Below are 23,912 nucleotides of genomic sequence, written 5' to 3'. Positions count from 1 at the left end.
CTGCTTTGTTTTTAATGTTTTGTGTCCTCTTGTTAATTTTGAAATATTCACTGATTACACCTTAAGGCATAAGAAATATTCTTTGTAAGAATTCCTAATAAAATCTGAAGCTGCCTTCCGAGATCCATACTGCCTACCACGGTATCAAGAAACATGCTTGCTCAAGCCTCATCTTCCCCAGTATTCAGTACAATGCTTTCCACATGAGAGATGCCAAGCAAGTTTGCTGCTCTGAATTAAATTCAAAAGAACGTTCAGGGAATTCCCGTCGAAACTCAGTGGTTAACGAATCTGACTAGGAACCATGAGGTTGTGGGTTCGACACCTAGCCTCGCTCAGTGGGTTAAGGATCCGGCGTAGCCGTGAGCTGTGGTGTAGGTCACAGATGTGGTTCAGATCACCCATTGCTGTGGCTCTGGTGTAGGCTGGCAGCTACAGCTCTGATTAGACCCCCTAACCTGGGAACCTCAATATGCCACAAGTGTGGCTCTAGAAAAGATAAACACACACACACACACACACACAAAAAGAAGCCATTTTCATAAAAAAAAAAAAAAAAGAACGTGGAATTTTTGTACTCCATCAAGGAGAACATGAATATAGCTATGCATACTGAACAATATCCAGCTAATCTCCTCAGCAGGTCACCCCTAATTTCCATCATTGGTTCTAAACATCATGTAAATCAGATGATATTAACCCTAAATTCAAGACAGAGTGGCTCTGAAAGGCTCATCCAAGTGGGTCTATTTTGAAGCAACCTGGACCACCACCACTTTCAGATATATTTGGGAGGTCAGTTGGAAAATCCCAAATAAACTATGGCATGCATTTGAGGTGCCCTGACATGGGGAAAGTTTCCACAGGGCCTCAGAACGAATTTGTTCAGTCATTGGGTCAAGGACCTGTCTCGGCCTGTGGTCAGATCTCTTAGGGAGACTTCGCATGGAAACAAGGCGTGGGCCCATAATTTTAGTCTAGCCTTAAGGTCTGGAAGAAAGAGAAAAGGAGCTGTTCCCTAGTGAAAACTGATTGAAAGATTATATTTTTAGAAAAGCTTTGATGGAAGATAACCTCCTGAGAATTTCTTTTCAGACAAGAAGGCACAAACTCTTAAGCACACTTTATATCAGCCATGCAACTCAGTTTTATTGACTGGCATTCCTTTGCCATTAACGTGTCACAACTGGCTTCAGTAAATTTTTCAATGGCAAGCAATCACAATAATAGCATCTCCTGGGGGAACCCTGGCATGTTTTACAAGCACTCAAGAACAAAAAATGTCTTAGGAAGACAATTGTAGCCTTTCAATGTTATTAGTTTACAAGTGGCCTCCGTTTATGAAAGGAAGCATGTGTCCTATAAGACTTCATTATAAACGACACTAGTGGTTGACTGAGAAAGTGGTTATCTTGGACCTTACGACATTTTCAATTAACAGTAGCATTAAGGTATAGAATAAAATTACAATAGGGCTGGTATAAACTATAATAAGTAAGAACCTAAGAAATGAGCTTAGTTCAAATCCTAACTCCACCCCGTACTCTGTGACCTTGAGCAAGTTACTTCACTTTCTATGTCTCAGATTCATCTTCTGAGATTATTATAGAATTAAATGAGAAAATGCATACAAAGCATTTAGTATTGTGACTGGTACATAGAAAGTTTCCAGTAAATGCCAACTGTTTTCACTAAACACACTTATATTAAATTATTTTAATAATAACATTATTAAACATCTTTAATAGTAAAATTCTTTACTATTATCTAATTTAATCCAGGACTAAATGAACTAACAAGCATTTTATCCCCCTTTATATAGAGAGGGAAAAAAACCTGAGATTTGTAGAGGATAAACCAGAAGCTCAAAGTCAAAGAGCAAGTAGTGGTGACGCCAGGATTCTGACCTGTACTGTAACCCAACTGCAGAGCCTGTGCTCTTAAGACCTATGTTGCACTGCCTCCTCCTACGTGCTCAATTATTCTTGTCGTTGAGGTGGTTAAATTGTACTTAAAAACATATACCTTCTAGTTTGACCAAAAAAAGACAATCTCAGAATAAAAATTAAAATATCGCCAAAAAAAATTAGACTTTCTAAGTGAGAAGCTTATAAAATTTAAAGTTGTAATGGACCTCGATTCCAACCTAATGTTTTTCCCACTTTGGGAATTTTAAATTTCCTTTTTTTTTTTTTGCTTTTTAGGGCCACACCCATGGCATAGGGAAGTTCCCAGGCTAGGGGTCAAATCAGAGCTACAACTGCCAGCCTAAACCACAGCCACAGCAACACCAGGTCCAAGCTGCATCTGTGCCCTACACCGCAGTTCACGGCAAAGACAGATCCTTAACCCACTGAGCGAGGCCAGAAATCTAACCCGCAACCTGATAGTTCCTAGTCAGATTCGTTTCTGCTGCACCACAACAGGAACTCCCACTTTGGGAATTTTAGAAATCAGTCTTCCCAGGAACTATAATACACAGACAGACAAAGCAGAAAGGTCCTGGTGGAGATGAGAGTTAAGTGGCGTGGCACCCCACCCATGCAAATTTGGTCTCAACCCAGGATTCTAAGGAATACACCCAAAGGCCCCTAAACTAATCCAAAGTCCTCATTTACGAGAAGGAACAACACACTCAGGCAGCTTAAGTCATTTTTCAAACTTACAGTTAATACCTCAATTACGTTTTGTTTTTGGCTGCACCCTCAGCATATGTAAGTTTCCAGGCCAAGGACCAAACCTTCGCCACAGCAGTGACAACAATGGATCATTCACCAGCTGAGCCAAGAGGTAACTCCAATACCTCAATTAATTCTAACGCTACTTTTGCTGAAATTTATACCAGTGAATTCCAAGTGAATAGGAGATACATGTTCATCAACTCTGCAGAGTGTATTCAACATCTTATTTTATGTGTGAAAAATTAAAAGACAAACATTTTTCACTGTAAAGTTCAGAAAGAACATAAGATTTTCTAAAAATTATTATAGGAGACAAAAATTTTTACATTAAGAAACAGCAGGAATTCCCGTTGTGGCTCAGCAGAAACAAATCCAACTAGGAACCATGAGGTTGTGGGTTCCAATCCCTGGCTTCTTCACTCAGTGGGTTAAGGATCTGGCATTGCCATGAGCTGTGGTATAGGTCGCAAACACAGCTCTGATCATGCATTGCTGTGGCTGTGGCGTAGGCCGGCAGCTGTGGCTCCAATTCGACCCCTGGTCTGGGAACCTCCATATGCCGTGGGTATGGCCCTAAAAAAAAAGCGAGAAAAAAAAAAAGAAACAGCAATTCATTCAACCACAGTTCACAAATAAATTTATTTTAATTGAGTCTACATACCTTCTTCCCCAGAGTCATGTCCAGTGTCAAATCAAGATAAACACCTTGATTTGGATTAGTAAAGTCCAGAACTTGAAATTTCTTAAGTAAGTGAATCGCTTTCTCTACCTCGTATATCTGCCTTGGATATAAGCGTTTTAGGTAGACATCATCTTCAGGCTCACCTTCCATAAAGGGATATGATTTTATTTTTTCTATATCATCTTTTTTTTCATCTGATGCTTTTCCTTTGGCACCCTTTTGTGTTTTCTTTGCAGGCCTTAAAAAAAATAATAAACTTAAGATCAGTCATCATAATACATAGTTCAAGAGACTTAAAAAGCTCAATGTACATTAGAAAAAAAATGGCAAAAGATAAAGCTTATTTTAATTCAAAAGCATAGATTGCTTTATAGCTTTTCTATTTCAACAAATATTCGGTGAACTTTTGAACTATTGATACAAAGTTGAATAAGAAGAAAAAAAAAAAAAAAAAGGAGTTCCCGTCATGGCGCAGTGGTTAATGAATCCGACTAGGAACCATGAGGTTGTGGGTTCGGTCCCTGCCCTTGCTCAGTGGGTTAACGATCCAGCATTGCCGTGAGCTGTGGTGTAGGTCGCAGACGCGGCTCGGATCCCATGTTGCTGTGGCTCTGGCGTAGGCTGGTGGCTACAGCTCCAATTAGACCCCTAGCCTGGGAACCTCCATATGCCGCGGGTGCCGCCCAAAGAAATAGCAAAAAGACACACACACACAAAAAAAGTTGAATAAGGCACTGATGCTGCTCTCTAGAAACGTTAAGAGTAGAGTAGGCAGACAGGCAAATAGGTAATTTCTATATAATGTGGTAAGTACTATGAGACCATTATCAGGGCCAAAGGGAAGCTAGCCCAGGAGGTCAGAGAAGGGCTCTGAAAGAGATGACCCCCAAGTCAATTCCTGAAGGACAAGGAAGAATTAGCCCAGATATATACCCAAGAGAGGTGAAAATATATATGACTCCACAAAAATTTGTACACTAATGTTCATATCAGCATTACTCAAAAAAGCCAAAAAGTAAAACAACCCAGATGTCCATCAACTGATGAACCAATACCCAAAATGTGGTATATCCTTACAGCAGAATGTTAGTAAGAAATGAAAAGGAATAAAGCGCTGATACATGCTGCAATATGTATGAACCTTAAAAACATTATGCTAAGTGAAAGAATCTAATCACAAAGACCACATATTGTAAGGTTTCATTTATAGGAACTATTAAGAATGGGTACGTCTACAGAAACTGAAAGTAGATTTAGTGGTTGTCTAGGGCCAAGGGAGAAGGTTAGGGGAATGAGCTTTCGTTTTTGTTTTTTTCAAAACACTGGAACTCCCCAATTGGTTTCAAGAAAGCATTTCTGGAGTTCCCGTCGTGGCGCAGTGGTTAACGAATCCGACTAGGAACCATGAGGTTGCGGGTTTGGTCCCTGCCCTTGCTCAGTGGGTTAACGATCCGGCGTTGCCGTGAGCTGTGGTGTAGGTTGCAGACGCGGCTCGGATCCCGAGTTGCTGTGGCTCTGGCGTAGGCCGGTGGCTACAGCTCCGATTCAACCCCTAGCCTGGGAACCTCCATATGCCGTGGGAGCGGCCCAAGAAATAGCAACAACAAAAACAACAACGACAAAAAAGGACCAAAAAAAAAAAAAAGAAAGCATTTCTTTTCTTTTTTCTTTTCTTTTTTTTTTTTTTTTGCCCATGCCCACAGCATGCAGAAGTTCCCGGACCAGGGATCAAACCGGAGCCACAGCAGTGACCCAAGCCACAGCAGTGACAATGCTGGATCCTTTAACTGCTAGGCCACCAGGGAACTCCTGGAATGGGGTTTTGAGTAAAAATAATGAAAATGTTCTAAAATTGTTGCACAACTCTGTGAGTATACTGAAAAGCACTAAATTGTACACTTTAAATGGGTGAATTATATTTATGTAAATTATATCTCAATAAAGCTATTGTTTAAAAATAGTTAGCCAGGCAAAGAAACAACATAACATGCACTGAAGCATGATAAACAGAATGGTACACAATGGAGCTATTATAAGTTCTAGATGACTAGAGAAGGGGATGGTAAACGTTCTCTGTAAGGGATCAGGTAGCAAATGTTTTCTGATCTCCTGTCTCAATGACTCAGCTCTGCCACTACAAGGTGAAAGTAGCCACAGACAATACAAAAATAAGTGAGTGCAGCTGTGTTCCAAAAAAATTTTTCAGGTGTCACAAAAGATTGCTATTTTCTTGTTTTCTCCCAAATCATTTAAAAATATAAAAAAATACATAAAACTCATTCTTAGCTTATAAACCATACAAAAATAGATGGCAGTGCTATTTATCGTGGAGAGAACAACAAATACTAGTTTTTTCTGAAGGCTCTTATTAATAAACATGATTTTCTCTTTTTTATGGGTAAATAAAATATTCTTGTAACATTAAATAAATTTCTGGATAAGCCTAAATAAATAAACGACCAGATTTTTTTGGTCCACTGGCCGTATTTTGCTAACACCTAAAGGGTAAAGCAGAAGGCATGAAAAAGCAGCAGATCAGGCTAGAGAATCCAGATCACAAAGGGCCTCCTCTAGAGGCAATGAGAAGCCACTGAACAGGAGTGACATCTGTATCTCAAGTAGAGGACTCTGGCTACAACGTAAAGGATGGATTTGAAGGAAGTTGCATCGGAGACAATCAAGAGACAACGCCCTCCCTTTCTTCTCAAGGAGATATAACAGCCTGTATCAGAGTAGTGAGAGCTAAGAGGATGGAAAGATTGTTATAGAGATGTCTTACAAGGTAAATATTGAAGATAGAGAAAGGGGAAAGAGAAGACTCTAGAATACTTCATAGTTTTCTGGTTTGGGTGACTAGACAGAGCAGTATCATTAACCAAAACCAGAAATAAAGAAAGCAAAACAGCCTTCTTATGAGGAAGGTGGTCAAAGAGATGAGTTGAGCTGGGGCAATATAGTTTGAGTGTGGGATTAGTTGCATCATGGGCCCCAATTCCTTATCGCTCTCTCTATTCAAGTTCCTTTGCTAAGTAAGTAACTTTGCAGTTCCTCCCACTTAAAAGGGTGGGGTATATTTCCCAGTGCCTAGATCTAGTCCTGTGACTAGAAGGGCACTATAACAAAACAAAAGTGACTGTTTCTTGTTCTAAGAGGCCTTAAGAGGCTTCAATTGTTTCCACTTGTAAGTCTGTATTTCTGCCATTTTCATAAGAACAGGCCTGGGCAAGCCCAAAGGTAGGAGGTTGAGAGGCCTGAAACAGCACTGCCCCCACAGAGCTCCAGGCAATTCTCAGCTGACCTTCAGACTCCCAGATGCACAGCAAGCCCAGCAAAGGTCATCAGAGGTACCCATTCAAATCTAGCTTAGATCAGCTCACCCATAGATGTGTGGGCAATATTAATTAATTGTAGGGTGGTTTATTAAGACGATGCTTACAAAATATCTAAGAAAATATGTCCAACAACAGTTTGAATCTAAAAAGAAAAGACAGAACTAGAGGTGATATATTTTCTCAGTACTCTTTCAATTATACCTTTAACTTTTTTAACATAAAAGACTTAAATCAATGAAATGATATTCTAGAAAGACATCTGGGTTCTGTGGTAGACAGAATAATGGCTTCCCAAAGATGTCCATAACTACATGGCAAAAAAGAACTTTGCAGATGGGATTAACATTAAGGAACAGGAGATGGGGAGAGTGCCCTGGGCTACCCAGGTGGGCCCAAGGGCCCAATCTAAGCACTCAAGTCCCTGAAAGCAGAGAAACTTTCCCCTTTCTATACCTGACAGACAAGGGAAGAGACAGGAGAAATCTGAGCATAGAAGGATCCAACATGCCATTCCTAGCTTTGAAGATGGAAGGGAAGCCACGAGCCAAGGAATATGCGCAGCCTCTCAAAGCTGGGAATGGCAAGGAAACAGAGTCTACCTTAGAGCCTCTAGAAAGAATGAAGCTCTGATGACATCTTGATTTTAGCCAAGTGAGATCCATGTCTGACCTCTGACCTACAAAGCTACGAGATAATAAACCTGTGTTGTTTTAAGCAAGGAGGTTTGTGGCAATAGAAAACTAATATGGGGTCCTATAAAATTTACGGGAGAGAAATGGATGACAATAAAATGATTTTTAGAAAAAGAATCTCAAAAAGCAATGCAACACATAATTCCATTCTCACTTACAGCACTCAATGAATACTTATTTTTACGTAACTAATAATAGTATCCTCCCAGCTAATGAGCAATTCAGCAGAATAGCAGATAATAACAGTGCTTATTTTTAATGGGACACAGGTGTCCTACTGGGTTGCTGACAAGTCTTAAGTAGGTGCCCAAGTAGATGGCTGCAGCATGCCTCAATAGCATTTGGAAGTACCCCACAAAACTCTGAAACCTTCCAAACCAGAAAAATCACATATTATATTTAGTAAAAGAGCAGTGAAGCCAATAAAAGGAGCCTAGAGAGCCTGTTTTAATAATAAATTCTCAACCTAAAATAAGCAAAGGAATAAATATCCTAGCTTAACCTACAGATTTATTTACATAAATGCTAATTTCACCACTAAATTTTTAATCATGGCTGACTCTGTCAATTTAATTTGCAATTAGTAATATGAAGTTCCCAGAGGCTAAAATATTTTTTAAATTAACAAATATTTGCAAAACCCAATAAAAGTCTGATACATAAGGAGACTGACTTGGGAGTTCCCATTGTGTCTCAGCGGGTTACTAATCCAACTAGTATCCGTGAGGAGGTGAGTCTGATCCCTGGCCTCGCTCAGTGGGTTAAGGATCCAGCATGGCCATGAGCTGTGGTGTAAGTTGTAGACGCAGCTCATATCCCACACTGCTGTGGCTATGGCTAAGCAGGCAGCTGCAGCTCTGATTCAACCCTTCACCTGGGAACTTCCATATGCTGTGGCCCTAAAAACGCAAAAGAAAAGACTGAGTTGGGTAAACAGCAGTTTACTTATTTATACTTTGGACCTTGTTTCACAAAATATTTGAGATGGTTCAGTTAAAATTATTAAGTTATAAATGGAACACTGTATTCGTTTTTTAAAAAGTATATCACTATAACACAGAGCAAACAGGACCCTAAGGAAAATACTTTCTTCCAAAATTAAAAAAAAATTGCTATTGAATTAAATGTCAAGAATAATTAATTATAAACTCACCACCTGTTATTTTCCATGACCCTTCAAAAATTACCTATCTTTATTCATAAGAAACACATCCAAAAGAACTCTGTTGTTCAGGCAATTATGTAAGGTCCTATCAGAAAAGTTTAAACACTACGATTCTCAGGGAATAAAATAATCATATTAGAAAGGTTTTGGGGAAGGTGAGGGAGAAACACCTGGCAGTCTGAATTAGCGAGAACAGAATTTAGCTGCAGTTACCTGGGTAACTAAACCACACAGGTTAAATGAGTAATAAGAGACTGTATTCAGGCAATAACTTTCTCCTGGCCTCGCCTATCTCCTAACTCCAAAAGCCCGGCCTCGCCTATCTCCTAACTCCAAAAGCATGAAAGGAAAAATAATTCCATGGTCACACCCAAACAGAACAAGAAAAAAAAAATCAGTGCTAATAAAGTTCACTTCAAGACCTTTGAAGATCTGTGACCTTAGAGATCCAAGACCTTTAAGGCTGAAGAAGCCTTTACTTTGAGGAATTAAGGTGGGAGGCAGGGGACCACAGTCAAACTGAACTGAACTAAACGGAAATGAAGAGAAAATGCCTAGAGCATATAACTATTAATGGAATGCAAATGTATGGAATTCTTATTTCTCAGTGTAATCACATAAATTCACTAAAATCTCTGTTCTGGTTTATTCATTAAACTAAATGCAGAAGTTCTGCTTACATTCACCACGTAAAAACTGACAGGAAGTTCCTGCTGTGGCACAGTGGGCTAAGGAGCCAGCACTGTCTCTGTGGTGGCGTGGGTTCAATCTCCAGTGCAGTGTGGCGTAGGTCACAGCTGCGGCTCAGATTGGATCCCTGGCCCAGAAACTTCCATATGCCATAGGTATAGGGGAAAAAAAAATGACAGAATAAAACCCAGTCAATAATACTACAAATAAAGCTGGAAAGAGTATTAACAATGTCACAGTCAGATAAAATCACTTTTCTTGAACCTGTCACAGAGCTGAGATTGCAGGGCAACCAAGTAGGCCTGACATCTAAGGAGTCAGCCTGCACTCCCCACAATCCCCCTCCACATGCATACATACAGCTACCTGGGCTACTGGGCATGCAGCAAGGACAGTCTCACCATGAGCAGAGAATGAGAGGAAGGCAAGCAAGTAAGAAAAATAGCAGCTAAACTTTTAGCACTAGCATGATAGTATAAAACCTCCGAGGAATCCAGACACAAGGGAAGTTCACACTCAAGACGTGAGCCCTTTCCACAGACCTCCACCAGAGGCTCCCAGGGAAAGACAGGAGCAGGCCAGAAGACTAGAAAGCCTCCCTCGAGGGTACAGCATGCAGAAGATCAGCCTCTGCTGCAGGAAAGGCAAGCAACCCTGAAACCCTCTAGGTTACAGGTAAACACCCACTGGAGGTAGGGAAAGGAAAGAAGAAAAAAAAAACACCAGAAAAAAGAAAAAAATATTAAAACTTCTATCTTGGGGGTAGGGTAGGAAGCAGTCTTGAGTGAAGTATCCTCTATAAAACTAGGGAAGGGCCCAGACACTGTGGCACATGACCTGCAAGAGACACACACCATGGAGAGAGGGGAAAACCTCATCCCCAAGGACCAAAGACAGTGGGCTACTCAAGACAAAGGCTGGATTTGGAAAACAGAGACTCCCTTCTGCACCCATCATCAGTCTGACAAGCACTGAATAATAAGCACCAACAGTCTTCTACTAGGAGAGGAGGAAGAGTAGGGAGAGTGACCTCCTTCTAAGGCACAGCTGCACAGGCAAGGCGGAAAACTGAGCATGGAGCAGGAACACTGAGAAATGAAAACATTCCAGCAACCCAGCCCCCTCCCCAAGCACAAGGTAACAATACAGAAATCTGATGTGGTGGTAACCATAGCAACAACAAAACCAAACCCAGCTCAATTTCCAACTGGATTGACTCAACTTTGCTGAGACAGAAGAAGCATGTCCATTTCTAGGCATAAATACTATGTATTTTAGTCTCAACTGTTCTACATAAGATATCTAGTAGCCAATAAAAATTCTGAGGTACACAAAGAACCAAGAAAACGAATCTATACTCAAGAGAAAAGCAGAACCAGAGTCAGAGATGCCCCTGGCAAACCAGGAGTATACACACACACTTTTTTTTTTGTCTTTTTTTTTTGCTATTTCTTTGGGCCGCACCCGCGGCATATGGAGGTTTCCAGGCTAGGGGTCGAATCAGAGCTGTAGCCACTGGCCTACGCCAGAGCCACAGCAACGCGGGATCCGAGCCGCATCTGCAACCTACACCACAGCTCATGGCAACGCCGGATCGTTAACCCACTGAGCAAGGGCAGGGACCGAACCCGCAACCTCATGGTTCCTAGTCGGATTCGTTAACCACTGCACCATGACGGGAACTCCTACACACACACTTTTAAGTGACAAAAGATAGAGAAGCAAGCATGAGCCCTCTACCCTATCTCAACTCCTGATAAAAGCTTAGCCATGCAAAAAACTATTTTTAGTATATGAAAGTCAATACATTAAAAAATTAAAATCACAACTAAAATTATGAATACCATGATTCTGGTCAAGCTACTGAAGAACTCTCATTGTCAGATACAGAGAAAATTACCTGCTAATAATTTTCCGTAATTTTTAAGGATGCATATTTCTCATACCACGCTTTTTTTTTTTTTTGTCTTTTTGCCTTTTCTAGGGCCACTCCTGGGGCATATGGAGGTTCCCAGGCTAGGGGTCTATTCAGAGCTGTAGCCACAGGCCTACGCCAGAGCCACAGCAACACGGGATCCAAGCCATGTCTGCAAACTACACCACAGCTCACAGCAACACCGGATCCTTAATCCACTGAGCAAGGCCAGGGACTGAACCCACAACCTCAGGTTTCCTAGTCGGATTTGTTAACCACTTAGCCACGACGGGAACTCCACTCATACCACACTTTTTAGTTGAGTGAAAATTCCTTTTAAAGTTGTACTGGAATAGAATATGGGGAAGATATAAAATGAGAAATTTCTACAGGATGAAAGAAAAAATGGAAAAATGGGCAAAAGATATAAATTAGAAATAAAAATAAAGATTGTTAATATCCAAGACTGTTAAAAATGTGGGCATTCTCACTCACTGCTGGGTGGGGATGTAAGTTGGAAAAAGCAAGATTCTAACTTCTCAACAACAAAAAAGAATCCAGGTACTATTCAAAAATCAAAGGAGACCTGCTGTTTATTTATTTACATTTCTGCTTCCTCTCTCTGCATCCTATATTCAAGCCATATCATTCACTTTCATGCCTCTGAACCACTGAAATATCTTTCTCCCAACTCCCCTGCAAAATTCTCTTTGGGGACCCAGTTTAAATACTTCTTGCCATATTCTCCTCCAGGAAGAATTACCTGACATTTCATCTGTGATCCCATTGCACTTCATTCATTCATCTACTTTAACAATTAAAACATAGTAAAGGTATAGTGCAGATATATGCTAATCTATAATATATAAAAAGCTCCTACTAATCAACAAAAAAAATGGAAAAGGACATAAACAGAAAGTTTATGGTAAAGAAAATATAAATGGCTCTTAAACATATAAAGAGTACAACCTCAATAATAATAATATTAAAACCATGATGATACCATTTATTACCTATCAAACTGGTAAAGTTCAAAGATTTTGACTATACTGGATATGGGAAAATAGGCATCCTAATAATGTTTGCTGGTAAGAATATCAATTGGCAAGATCTCTATGAAGGCAATTTGCTATTACCTATCAAAATTATAAATGCAAACATAAGTTTGATTCAATTCTATTTCTGAGTTTATACTACAAACATATTCATAATATTTGATAAGATCTATGTACATGATTATTCAAAGCAGGACTGTTTTAACAGCAAAAGACTAGAAAGATAAATGCATATCAATAGAGGGATGGTTAGGTAAATGATGGTATATTCACACAATGAAATATTATACCCATGTTCACTGTAGCACTATTTACAATAACCAAGACATGGAAGCAATCTAAGAAAGACAAATACCATATGATTTCACTTATATTTGTAATCTAAAAAAAACAGACAAACTTACAGATACAGAGAAAGATTGGTGGTTGACAGAAGCAAGGGGTGTGGTGTAGGTGAAATAGTTGGAATATGGTCAAAAGGTACAAATTTCCAGTTATAAAATAAGACATACAAATGTAACGTACGGCATGGTGACTATAATTCATACTATTATTTGCAGACCTGAAAACTAAGAGAGTAAGTCTTAAAATTTCTCATGACAAGAAAAAAAATTTCTAACTGTGCTTATAGATGTTAACTAGATTTACTGTGGTGAGCATTTTCCAATATGTATAAATATCAAATCATTATGTTGCATACCTGAAACTAATCTAATGCTATATGCCAATTTTATCTCAAATTTTTTTTTTGTCTTTTGTCTTTTTTGTTGTTGTTGTTGTTGTTGTTGCTATTTCTTGGGCCGCTCCCACGGCATATGGAGGTTCCCAGGCTAGGGGTTGAATCGGAGCTGTAGCCACAGGCCTACGCCAGAGCCACAGCAACGCGGGATCCAAGCCACATCTGCAACCTACACCACAGCTCATGGCAACGCCGGATCGTTAACCCACTGAGCAAGGGCAGGGACCGAACCCGCAACCTCATGGTTCCTAGTCGGATTCGTTAACCACTGCGCCACGACGGGAACTCCTCAAATTTTTTAAAATGACTAGACAGCTCTGTCTGAAATAATCTCCAAGATATGTTAAGTTAGAAGCAAGCAAGATATAGAACAGGGTGTATCGTTAGATAAGAAACTATTTTCCTCTACTCACAATTCCAACGTTAAATGTGTAGATTTTTCCAACAGCCTCCAATTATCCAACAGCTGGCTATCCTATAATTCACAACTCTGACATTATTACCTGGATTAAGCATCAGATCCCACAAGTGAAGGGCTCTGTCCCATAAGGCTGCCCCCATGTCAGATGCCAACTGCAAGTCTGGGTCTGCGTACTTTTGGTCAATGGTTATCTATCGGGAGGTTCTAGGGCCCCCTTCTCAGGCTTCCTAATTTACTAGAATGGCTTGCAAAACTCAGAGAAACACTTAACATTTACTGGTTTATTGTATAATAAAGGATATGATAAAGATACAGATGCACAGCTAGATGAATAGGTACATAGGACAAGGTCCAGAAGCGTCTGCAGCACCAGAGTTTCTGTACCCACTGGGTTTGGGTGCATCACCCTTCAGACATGGGTGTGCTCACCAATCCAGAAGTTCTCCAAACCCCACAGTTCAGGGATCTTTATGAAGGCTTCATCACATGGGCATGCTCAATTATGAACTCAATCTCTATCCCATCTCTCCTCCCTGGAGGATGGATTGTAGGGCTAAAAGTTCCAAACTTCTAATCCCAGCTTGGTCTTTCTGATGACCAGTCCCCATCCAGGAGTCCACCAAGAGTTGCCTCAAAAGCCAAATGACTCTCTTAATTGCCCAAGAAATTTTAAGGGTTTTAGGAGCTCTGTATCAGGAACTGGGTCAAAGACCAGATACTTTTGAAAACTGCTCTTAGCATCCCAATCACTCAGGAGATTACAATGGTTTTAGAAGCTTTGTGTCAGGAACTGGTGGCAGAGGTCACTATAAATATTTATTATGTCACAAAATTCTAGCTCCAATACTTCTTAGCTCTATGACCTTGGGCAAGTTGCATAATCTATTGGTGCCTTTGCTTTCAGTCTCTAAAAAAGAGCATAGCAATGGCTTGCACATAAAGTCTCTGAAGGAGTTAAATCAGTTATTGAATGTCAGTGTTTGATGCATGTGAAATATTATTATAATGTCATTATCTCTCCTTCAGGACTATCAGGTTAAAGAAGCAGAGATGATAAACTTTTACAGCTTTATGACCCTGTATGTCTTTATGGAACCAAGCATAATGTTTTTTAATCAAAGATTTAAGGGCAGAAAATGAAATACCTAAAAAAATACTTACTTCGTAGCAGCAGCAGCAAAATGTCTGTTGGGCAGCTGAATGTATACAGAACAAGGATAAAGAGGCATCTGAGAAACCATCTTGGAAAGACTATGCCTTTGATGATGAATCAAGACTTGAAAGAAAAAAACATGTAAAATATTAAAATATTAACTTTACTTTCATAACTTTTACACTCTCGATGTTTTCCAAATAAAAAATATTCAGTATATTGCGATTGTTAACCATTCTTTAGAAGGTGTGAAAGTGGAAACTATACTTCTTGAAACTAAAGCGAAGTAAATACATCTAACCGAAGAATTGTCTTTTTATTTTTAACTTAATCTAGTTCAAGCTCAACAGAGTAACTTAGCTCTACTATTACAGATTAAGCATATATATTCTGAATTTTTCTTAGTTTAAATTTTATTATTCTTTTTTTGGTATAGATTATATATTCACAGAGTTGCCCAAGGTACTTCTAAAGGAAAAGAACAAAGTGGAGAAAACTACCTTATGAAAGATCAAGACATTATAAAGCTATGGTATTTAAGACACTTTGGTATTAGCTTAAGTATAGAAAGACAGACTAAAGAAATAATAAACGCCCAGCAACAGACTCATGCACATACGGATATTTGAAATATAACAGAGATGTTATTGTAAATCACTGTGCAAAGAACTCAATAAGTGATGCTAAGACAAGTGATTATCCACAGGCAAACGAGTATATTTAGATCCCTATCTCACACCTTAGCCACACACAAAAGCAAACCTCAATGGACTGGGGACTCATATGTAAATGGCAAAATTTACATGTTTTCAGAATATACGAAAATATCTTTATGATCTTGAGGAGGGAACAATTTCATAAAAAACAAAAGCACTAACCAAAAAGTGACTACATTACTGTTAAGAACACCTGCTTATCAAAAGATACTTTAAAGAAAGTAAAAAGACAAGCCAAAAACCTGGGAGAATATAATAGTAAATACATATTGAACAAAGGATTAATATACAGAATACACCAGCATATAAATCAAACACATAACTACATATATTATTTAGTGCAGCTGACAAAATTTTTTTCACAAGATTTTCTCATTGAAGGAAGCAGTGCTTTGATCTTATTTTGGACAGGTAAATGTGTAGGTTTGAGATAATTTAAGTAGCACTATTTTACATACATCAGATTGGCAAAACTTTTCTTAAAAGTCCAGGGTAGCTGAAAATGTCACATAAGGGCAAATTTTACACCCAACAGTTACGAGTGTGAATTGAAATACCACTTTGGAAAATAAAGTGCATTACCCAAAGAGGCTGGGCATCAAGGATGTAGTAACGCTACTCCAGGGCGTGCACCCTTGCACCCTAGAGGATCTCTTACACATGTATACTCAGAGATGAATAAATAAACCATGGCATAGTCCCATAACGAAATCTATAGGGCTGTAAAAATAAACCATGTGCTATAGATAGATAAATAGACAAGTAGACAGATAGACAGATCTTACAAATAATTTTGAGAAAAAAGTGACAGGAATTCATTTGGTAGTATTTAAGTTCAAAAACATGCATAAGTAATCAACACCGTACTTGAGGCGTGGGTGTGTGTGTGTGTGTGTGTGGGTGGGTGGGTGTGTGGGGGGGTGCTCTATGCAGAAAAATAATGAAGTGATAAAATAGAAATTTAGGAGTTCCCGTCGTGGCGCAGCGGTTAACAAATCCGACTAGGAACCGTGAGGTTGAGGGTTCGCTCCCTGGCCTTGCTCAGTGGTTAAACATCTGGCGTTGCCGTGAGCTGTGATGTAGGTGGCAGATGTGCCTCGGATCCCGAGTTGCTATGACTCTGGCGTAGGCTGGCAGTTACAGCTCTGATTCAACCCCTAGCCTGGGAACCTCTATATATGCCGTGGGAGTGGCCCTAGAAAAGGCAAAAAGACCAAAAAAAAAAGAGAGAGAGAGAAAGAAAGAAATTTTAGAAAAAGTGCTTACCTCTGGGGAAGAAGCAAATGAAAGAAGACAAAGGCACTTGGGCTTTGAAGTAATGTTCTGTTTTTTTAAGCTTAATAGTAAGTATCTAAAATTTTAAATTATTCTCTATATGTTATAAATATATTTTGCACACAGAAATACTAGCAAAATGTTTGAAAAAAGAATATACAAAAGTCTTCCTCCAACCCCTAACCCCCAGCTTCACTCCCATGTTTGCATTTTCTTTTGCATCTTTCTAGTAATATTATTTCCCCCTCTTTTATAAAATGATAGTATACTCTATGTACTATTCTACACCTTGCATTTTCATGTAAAGGTATTACAGCCCATTTTCACACATATATTAGACATAGATATACACATGTAATTATAAGAAATGTATATACATATCCTCATGTGTGCCTTTCATAAAGTTATGTTTATATGTATAGATTACAGTAATAATTTCATATCAGTTCATAAAGACTATCTTTTTTTTGTCTTTTTAGGGCCGCACCTGGGGCATATGGAGGTTCCCAGGCTAGGGGTCTAATCGGAGCTTTAGCCACAGCGATAGCAACGCAGGATCTGAGCTGTGTCTGTGACCTACACCACAGCTCACGGCAACATCAGAAGAACTCTGAAATCCACTCATTATATAAAACTGTGCCAACAACCAATAGCATGTAAACTGTATGACTAATCTATACATCAAATGAATTCATCTCATAAGTTAAATTCCCAAGTGCAGTGCACTGTGCATGCCAGCACAGCTACCACCGCGTCCATCCTGTAGCCTGCATGTGAGCCCCACGTGAGCTGTCCCCTGCCTATCACTCAATTCCACTCTCCTACGTTCCCACTGTGATCCTTTCAGATCCTTGAATCTCTCAAGCCCCTCGAGTTAATTCTTGCCTCGGGGCCTTTACAACTCAGTTTCACCTTTCATCTTCTAGAACAAAACTGAAGTACAAGAAACCACCACATTGCCAAGGGGGACGGGGAGGGAGTCGGGTGGTTGGGGAGCTTGGGGTTAATAGATACAAATTATTGCCTTTGGAAAGGATTAGCAATGAGATTCTGCTGTGTAGCACTGGGAACTATGTCTAGTCACTTATGATGGAGCATGATAATGTGCAAAAATAGAATGTGTACATGTATGTGTAACTGGGACACAATGCTGTACAGTAGAAAAAAAATTGTATTGGGGAAATAACTATTAAAAAAAAAAAGAAAGAAAGAAACCACCACAACTGTGAATTCTGTAAACATTGTGGGTATGCCTTTTGGGGCAGTATAGGAGACCTGTTTACTAGTGGGAATTCTTTGCCACACACAAGACATAAGAGGCCTTAATGGCTAGGAAGAAAAAGGGAAACATACTAATGAGATCTAGTTCCTGCCCTCCAGAATCTCAAATTTAGTGGGCAATGCTAGTATGCAACGTCTAAGAGGAGACCTCCCATATTTTTAAAGAAGCCAGTTATCTTGAAAAATCACATATGGTAAGTGAAGGAAAAGCAAATACCCACTCAAGATTTGGCAAACACTTCCAAAAAATAATTTGGAGTTCCCGTCGTGGCGCAGTGGTTAGCGAATCCGACTAGGAACCATGAGGTTGCGGGTTCGGTCCCTGCCCTTGCTCAGTGGGTTAACGATCCAGCGTTGCCGTGAGCTGTGGTGTAGGTCGCAGACGCGGCTCGGATCCCATGTTGCTGTGGCTCTTGTGTAGGCCAGTGGCTACAGCTCCGATTCGACCCCTAGTCTGGGAACCTCCATATGCCGTGGGAGCGGCCCAAGAAATAGCAAAAAGACAAAAATAATAATAATAATAATTCTAATTGTACTACACAGGAACCCAAAAACCTTGTCAAGATCCTCAAAATAATTCTCTAGAACACATCAAACCGCAAACTGCAATAAAATAATTAACTACTACTTCTAGAGCTCCCAGCCACGACAACCAGAAATTAAAATTTTCAATAGAAATCAAACTGTTAGAGACTAAGAAAAACCAAACTAAAAAAAAACGCTATTTAAATAGCATTGTTAGACCATGATATCTGTATTTTCAATCTGTATATAGTCAATTTATCTATCTGTAGTATTTTATATTCCTGAAACATTTCTTCTCCTCTCATTCTTAGCAGATAACCTCACTTGCTAAAACAAAAGCCCTGAGAATTTCCTCAACTACTTATGAATCCTCCTGAATCTACACTCATTCTCAAAAGTCATGCCCACCCCTGCCCCATGGCAATGAGATGGAAAAAACTCCATCTCCTTTGCTAGCTGATTCTCTTAAACCTGATACTGAAAGGTTAAGAGTTCTCCAGGGTCTCTCAACCTAACTCTCTAACTCTCATCCTCCCTAGGAGATCTTAACCTTCCCACCATCAGCACTGCAGTCCAGACCACCTTCCTCTACTACATGGATTACTGCAGCAGACTCCAAACTGTTCTATCTTCTACTCTTGGCCCCCTCCACTTCTTTTCCACCTACTCGTAAGAGGGATGATTTTTAAAATGAAATTTCATCATATCCTTAAAACATTTGGATGGGTTCACTGTGCTCTCTGAATAAAGTAAACCCTTAACAAGGTCCTCCATGAGCTACTTTTAACCCATCTAGTGAGCTTCATCTGACACCACTCCCTCTCATGCTTGCCACACTCCAAATACACTGGTCTCCTTTCAATTACTTGAACACACCATGTTTTTTACAACCTTCAGATTTTCCAATATAATCTTCCCTCCATCTGTGACATTCTCCCCTACTACTTTCCACTTCCCTTTCCCACAGCTAACTCATAAATATCCAAAGATCTTTCAGGGACTCTATTTAAGCTACTTCTTCAGCAAAGTCTTCCCTGAAGACCCAGAATAGATTAAGTTTCTCATATACACTATTAGAACACCATGTACTTTTCCTTCAGAGCACGCAGGACAATTGTAATTATAGAAGTAATTACAATGAATGTCTGCCCCTCAATAGATAATAAGCACCATAGCCAGGGAATGCAAATAGCTTGTTTACTATTCTGTTCCTAACACATAACACAGTGTTTGGCAAATGAAGACAAAATAAACATCTGTTGAATGAAAGAAGGAAATTTGAACAAATAAGAGCAAAAACTGGATTTGAATTACTTTAAATATTATTCATTAAAACACATGGAAAAGCGGTGGCATTTTATTGAAGATTTAGGTATTCATTCATTCAGTTGACAATGTATATGCCAACGAAACATGCGCTAGCACTGCTTTAAGCATTCTGTGAACAAAACAAATTCCCTGTCTCCTCCTAGCAGGGGGCGACAACACCAGTAAACATAAAATGGTACTCGTGAGGGGAAACCCACTGGGTAAAAGGAATTGAGAATCAAGGGAAAAGTGGGCTGCGATTTTAAATCGATGGTTAAGGTAGGCCCTTTTAAAAAGGTGATGTGTGAGCAAAAGCTTGAAAGAAATGAGAAAGTCAGTCATGAAAATATCTAGAAAAAGTATTTCAAGGCTACTCCACCTAGGAGAAAAGGTTCTCCTAACAAAGGAAGGTCCTTGGTGTGTTTAAGGAACAGGGAAGCCAGTGTGGCTAGAGCACAGTGGGTGAGAAGGAGCGTAGCTGGAGATAAGCTCAGGATGGTAAGCTAGGTTAGTGGAAGTGAGAGAAGCGAGCCACCAAAAGATGTGGAAGATCCTAGCCCAGTGCTGTCCAATGGAAGAATAATGTAAGCCACATGTATAACTATAAATTTCCTAACAGCAACAATAAAAAAAGATTAAAAAGAAACCAGTGGGGAAAAAAAAAAGAAACCAGTGAAATTAATAAAAATTAACATCTTAGTACAGCTAATACCCCAAAATATCATCATCCCAACACATTATCAATATAAAAAATAATTGATATCTTACTTTTTGGTACTAAGTCTTCAAATCGAATGTGTATGACACATTCAATTTGAATTAGCCACATTTGAAGTGTTCAATCATGGATAACAAAATAGCATATCTGTAGGCCACTCTAAGAAAAAATAGGAAGGCTTTGCAGAGTTTTGAATACAGGAGAAACATGATTTAATTTACATTCTTAAAGGACCAATGTGACCACCTGTTGAGAGTAGACTGTAAAGAAATCTAGGTAAGGGATGGGCTTGGAAGGTAGTTGCAGTGAAGTATTGAGAAGACATCAGTTTCTGGATTTATTTTGAGGGTGAAGCCAAAAGGATTTGCCACCTATTTAACATGAAGGGTGAGAAAAGAGGGGGAGTCAAGGATATTCTGAGGTTTTGGTCTGGGCAACTAAAGGATGAAGTTACTATCAAATGAGATGGGGAAGACTCCAAGGCTATGCCAATGAGTTTGATTTCAGACAAATGTTACGTGCTGATTAGATATACAAGTGGAGATCTAGAATAGAGAGATGAGTTTATGAATCTAAAGTTCAGGAGAGAAGTTCTGATTACAGATAATTTTGAGAATCATTAAGATAGACCATATTCGAAGCAATGAAACCTGGATAAGACCATCAAAGGAATGAATTTAGATACAAAAAACTTCAGGATGAAGGATGGAATGCTGGCTCCTGAGACATTCCAAGGTAAGAGATTGGGAAAAGGAGGAGAAACCAGCAAAGTAATGTGAGAAATGACAGGTGAAATAAAAAGAAAATGAAGAAGTATCTTGGAAGCCATGAGAAGAAAATGCAGCAAGGAAAGAATGATAATCTTTGATTCTCTTTTTGGTTTCTTTGTCTAACATGTTATTTCTATCATACACGAAGACAGCGCCATCAATCTCTTTTCAGTAAAGATACACTTTTTGGTTTGCTCACTTAGGGTCTGTCATGATCTCTTGCCGCCCCTATCCTTCAAGCAACAACTGCCCCAAATAGGGAATGCTGTTCTTTACAATGAGTTTCCTGTGAGAAGCTCAGAGAAAAAAAAAAAAAAAAAAGCCAATTAATCAATTACTAGTTATATGAACTTAGCCACATACTTAACAGAATCAGTCTCTTTCTCTGTAAAACGGGGGTGATCCTGGCTGTTGCCTCCACCTAAAGATCCACCACAATAATTAAATAACAATGTGTATCTGTGCTTCAAAAACACAAACTTTTTAAAGTATTGTAGCTAAAAAAAAAAAGCTGTCATCTTGGCCTTATTAACTGCTGAAAAGAGTTGCTACCAAGAAGTGCTACAGAAATAGTCTCCAAATTAAACAACGTCTAATTGACGTTTAAGAACTATAATTGTCTGCAACCATGTGCTCCGAAAGCACCAAGTATTTTAAGTTTAGGGATGTAAGCCACACAAATACACCGCCTTTTCCACTCTAGAACTCGTTTGACGTATCAAACTCCTTTCTCTTGCAGCCCACACCCCCAGCACGGGAGAAAGAATCATTTCTCTGCCTCCGTCCCTACGGGTGACTAGAGCGGTGTCAATGTACATCCGCCTCCCACTCTCCACTCCTAGAGTGGACAGCTCCTGAAAGGAGTGAAACCTCTGGTAAGGTCTCTTTTAAAGAGTAACGACGCTCTGAGAGTCCAAAAGAGTAGAGGCCTATCCAGTCTCCGGTGCAGAACCGCACCCAGTAGAGTCCAGCCTCCACTGTGCTTCCACAGAAAATCCTGCGCCAGAGCTATTTCCCCTGCAAGCCCAGAAGATCCCTTGCTTTACCTCTACTGAGGACTCTTACGGCCACCGCCATGTTGACCATTCCGGATTGTGTCGACGAAATTGGTCCCCTGCTTCAACGTGGAAGAATGTTACAAAAGGTTCCTATACGGAAACTGTGGAGGGGGAAGAGATTCGAAGGAGCAAGAGGAAAGGGGCTGGAACCAAAGGCTTTCAAGCCAGCGGGGGCGGGTGCATGGCGCGATGCCCTTTGGCGGTGTTCCCGTCAGTCCTCCGTACTGCGTAGGACCCAGAGTTTCGTGGTTCCGGTTCGACAGCTTAACCACCTTCAGGGAAATCCGCCCTTCCTGGAAAATACGGTCCTGTTGGCGATACTCCATTTTATTCCTTTTTTTTCTTCTTTTTGATTTTGCAAGTGTACTGAAAGCGATCATTTTTAATAGATTATGAGAGTACTTAGGCAAGCACGAAAAACAAAAAATCGAAGAATCTCACCAGCTTCCACCGCCACGTTTCCAACCTTGCAAATACTTAAAAATTAGCCAGACTTTCCACTACCAACCGAAGGGGGTGTGCCCCTCCCTAACAAACTCTTTTTAACTCATCACAAGGTCAGCCTGGTTTTAAATTAGTCCGAACATTAATCACCTCTACATTTTCCCCCCTGCTGACCAGCTGTGCCATTAGGAGCAAGTGAATAATAAAACGACAAACTTATGGAACCCTTCTAGTTTTAAAATGGCAGATCTGAGACCTACGGACAAGTTATTCTGACTGAAAAAAAAAAAATCAGTATCCTTTCCATTACGTCACAGCTGTCGGTATGGTTTATCTAAAACAAATCTGATCACGAATTATATCACTTCCTAGTTTAAATAAAACCCTGCCGTGACTATCTCCAGCTCGCTTCTGGCCTCCGCCTACCTCCCCGGCCTCAACCCCCTGCCAACAGCCCACGCCCCCAGCACTAGACACAGGCACAGTTTCTCACCTCCATGACTTTGTTCATGCTGTCCCCTCTGTTTGGAACGTCCTGTTCCATATCACCTAGGTAACTTTTTTTTGTTGTTTTTTTTTTTTTTTTCAAGCCTTCAGTTTAGGCTTTACTGACTGATGAAGCCTCTCTCGGCTTCCCAGGCTGAGTTATGGCCACCTCTTCCTGGTTAATATGAGACTTATTTTTGCTTATCCATTTCTTTTAAACAGTCTTATCCAGGTATATAATTCACATATCATACAATCCACCAATCTAAACTGTACAATTCAGTGGACTTTAGTGTATTTACAGAGTTATGTGACCATTACCACAATGTATCTGTTTTTCTCACTAATCATCTGAGTTCTTGAGGGCAGAAATCATGTCTTATTTTTGTAACCTCAGCACGTTACCAACCTGGCACAGAGGAGGCTCTCAATAAATGTTTGCTGAATAAATGAATATTATACTCATGCATGAATCATTGACTCAATTAGAATAGCAAGCCTGCAAACTTGCTTCTGTGGAGCTGCCCATAGGACTGAATCAAAGTAGGAATTTCACAAATGCTTTAATTCACATTTGTATTTTGTACCCATCTTCCTGAAAAATAAGATTTCTGATTTATTTTCCTGCTTTGTCAATACCTAAGTAGTTACTTCAAAGTTTCCACACCCATTTATGGCTGTTATTTTTAAAAGTTTCAAAGAAATTGAATCTACCTTTATAATCTTTGTCCCTTTCACCCTTTTTTCCCTTCCTCCCTTCCTCCCACAAATATGTGAGTATTTGTACCAAGCAGTGTGCCTGACAA

At 39.7% G+C, this 23,912-nt stretch overlaps 1 protein-coding gene across 4 annotated transcripts in view; it reads right to left on the bottom strand.

The window, feature by feature from the left end:
- Positions 1 to 23,128, bottom strand: part of MRPL1 (mitochondrial ribosomal protein L1) — a 73,410-nt gene extending 50,282 nt beyond the window's left edge. Inside the window, exons 1-4 of one of the 4 annotated variants that reach the window (XM_047798843.1) lie at positions 23,114 to 23,128; positions 22,165 to 22,469; positions 14,534 to 14,648; positions 3,343 to 3,601 (exon numbers count right to left, since the gene is read on the bottom strand). In XM_047798843.1, coding sequence (XP_047654799.1) covers positions 3,343 to 3,601; positions 14,534 to 14,648; positions 22,165 to 22,204 — 414 coding nt within the window. In that variant the 5' untranslated portion in view covers positions 22,205 to 22,469; positions 23,114 to 23,128. Of the gene's footprint in view, positions 1 to 3,342; positions 3,602 to 14,533; positions 14,649 to 22,164; positions 22,552 to 23,113 lie in introns of those variants that run through there. The other 3 variants (XM_047798844.1, XM_047798842.1, XM_047798841.1) reach the window with 3 other exon arrangements.
- Between the last annotated feature and the right edge of the window lie 784 nt (positions 23,129 to 23,912).

This window comes from Phacochoerus africanus, chromosome 10 (genome assembly GCF_016906955.1).
Source record: "Phacochoerus africanus isolate WHEZ1 chromosome 10, ROS_Pafr_v1, whole genome shotgun sequence".
Classification (NCBI taxonomy): Eukaryota; Metazoa; Chordata; class Mammalia; order Artiodactyla; family Suidae; genus Phacochoerus; species Phacochoerus africanus.
This window is presented reverse-complemented; position numbering and strand designations above follow the sequence as displayed.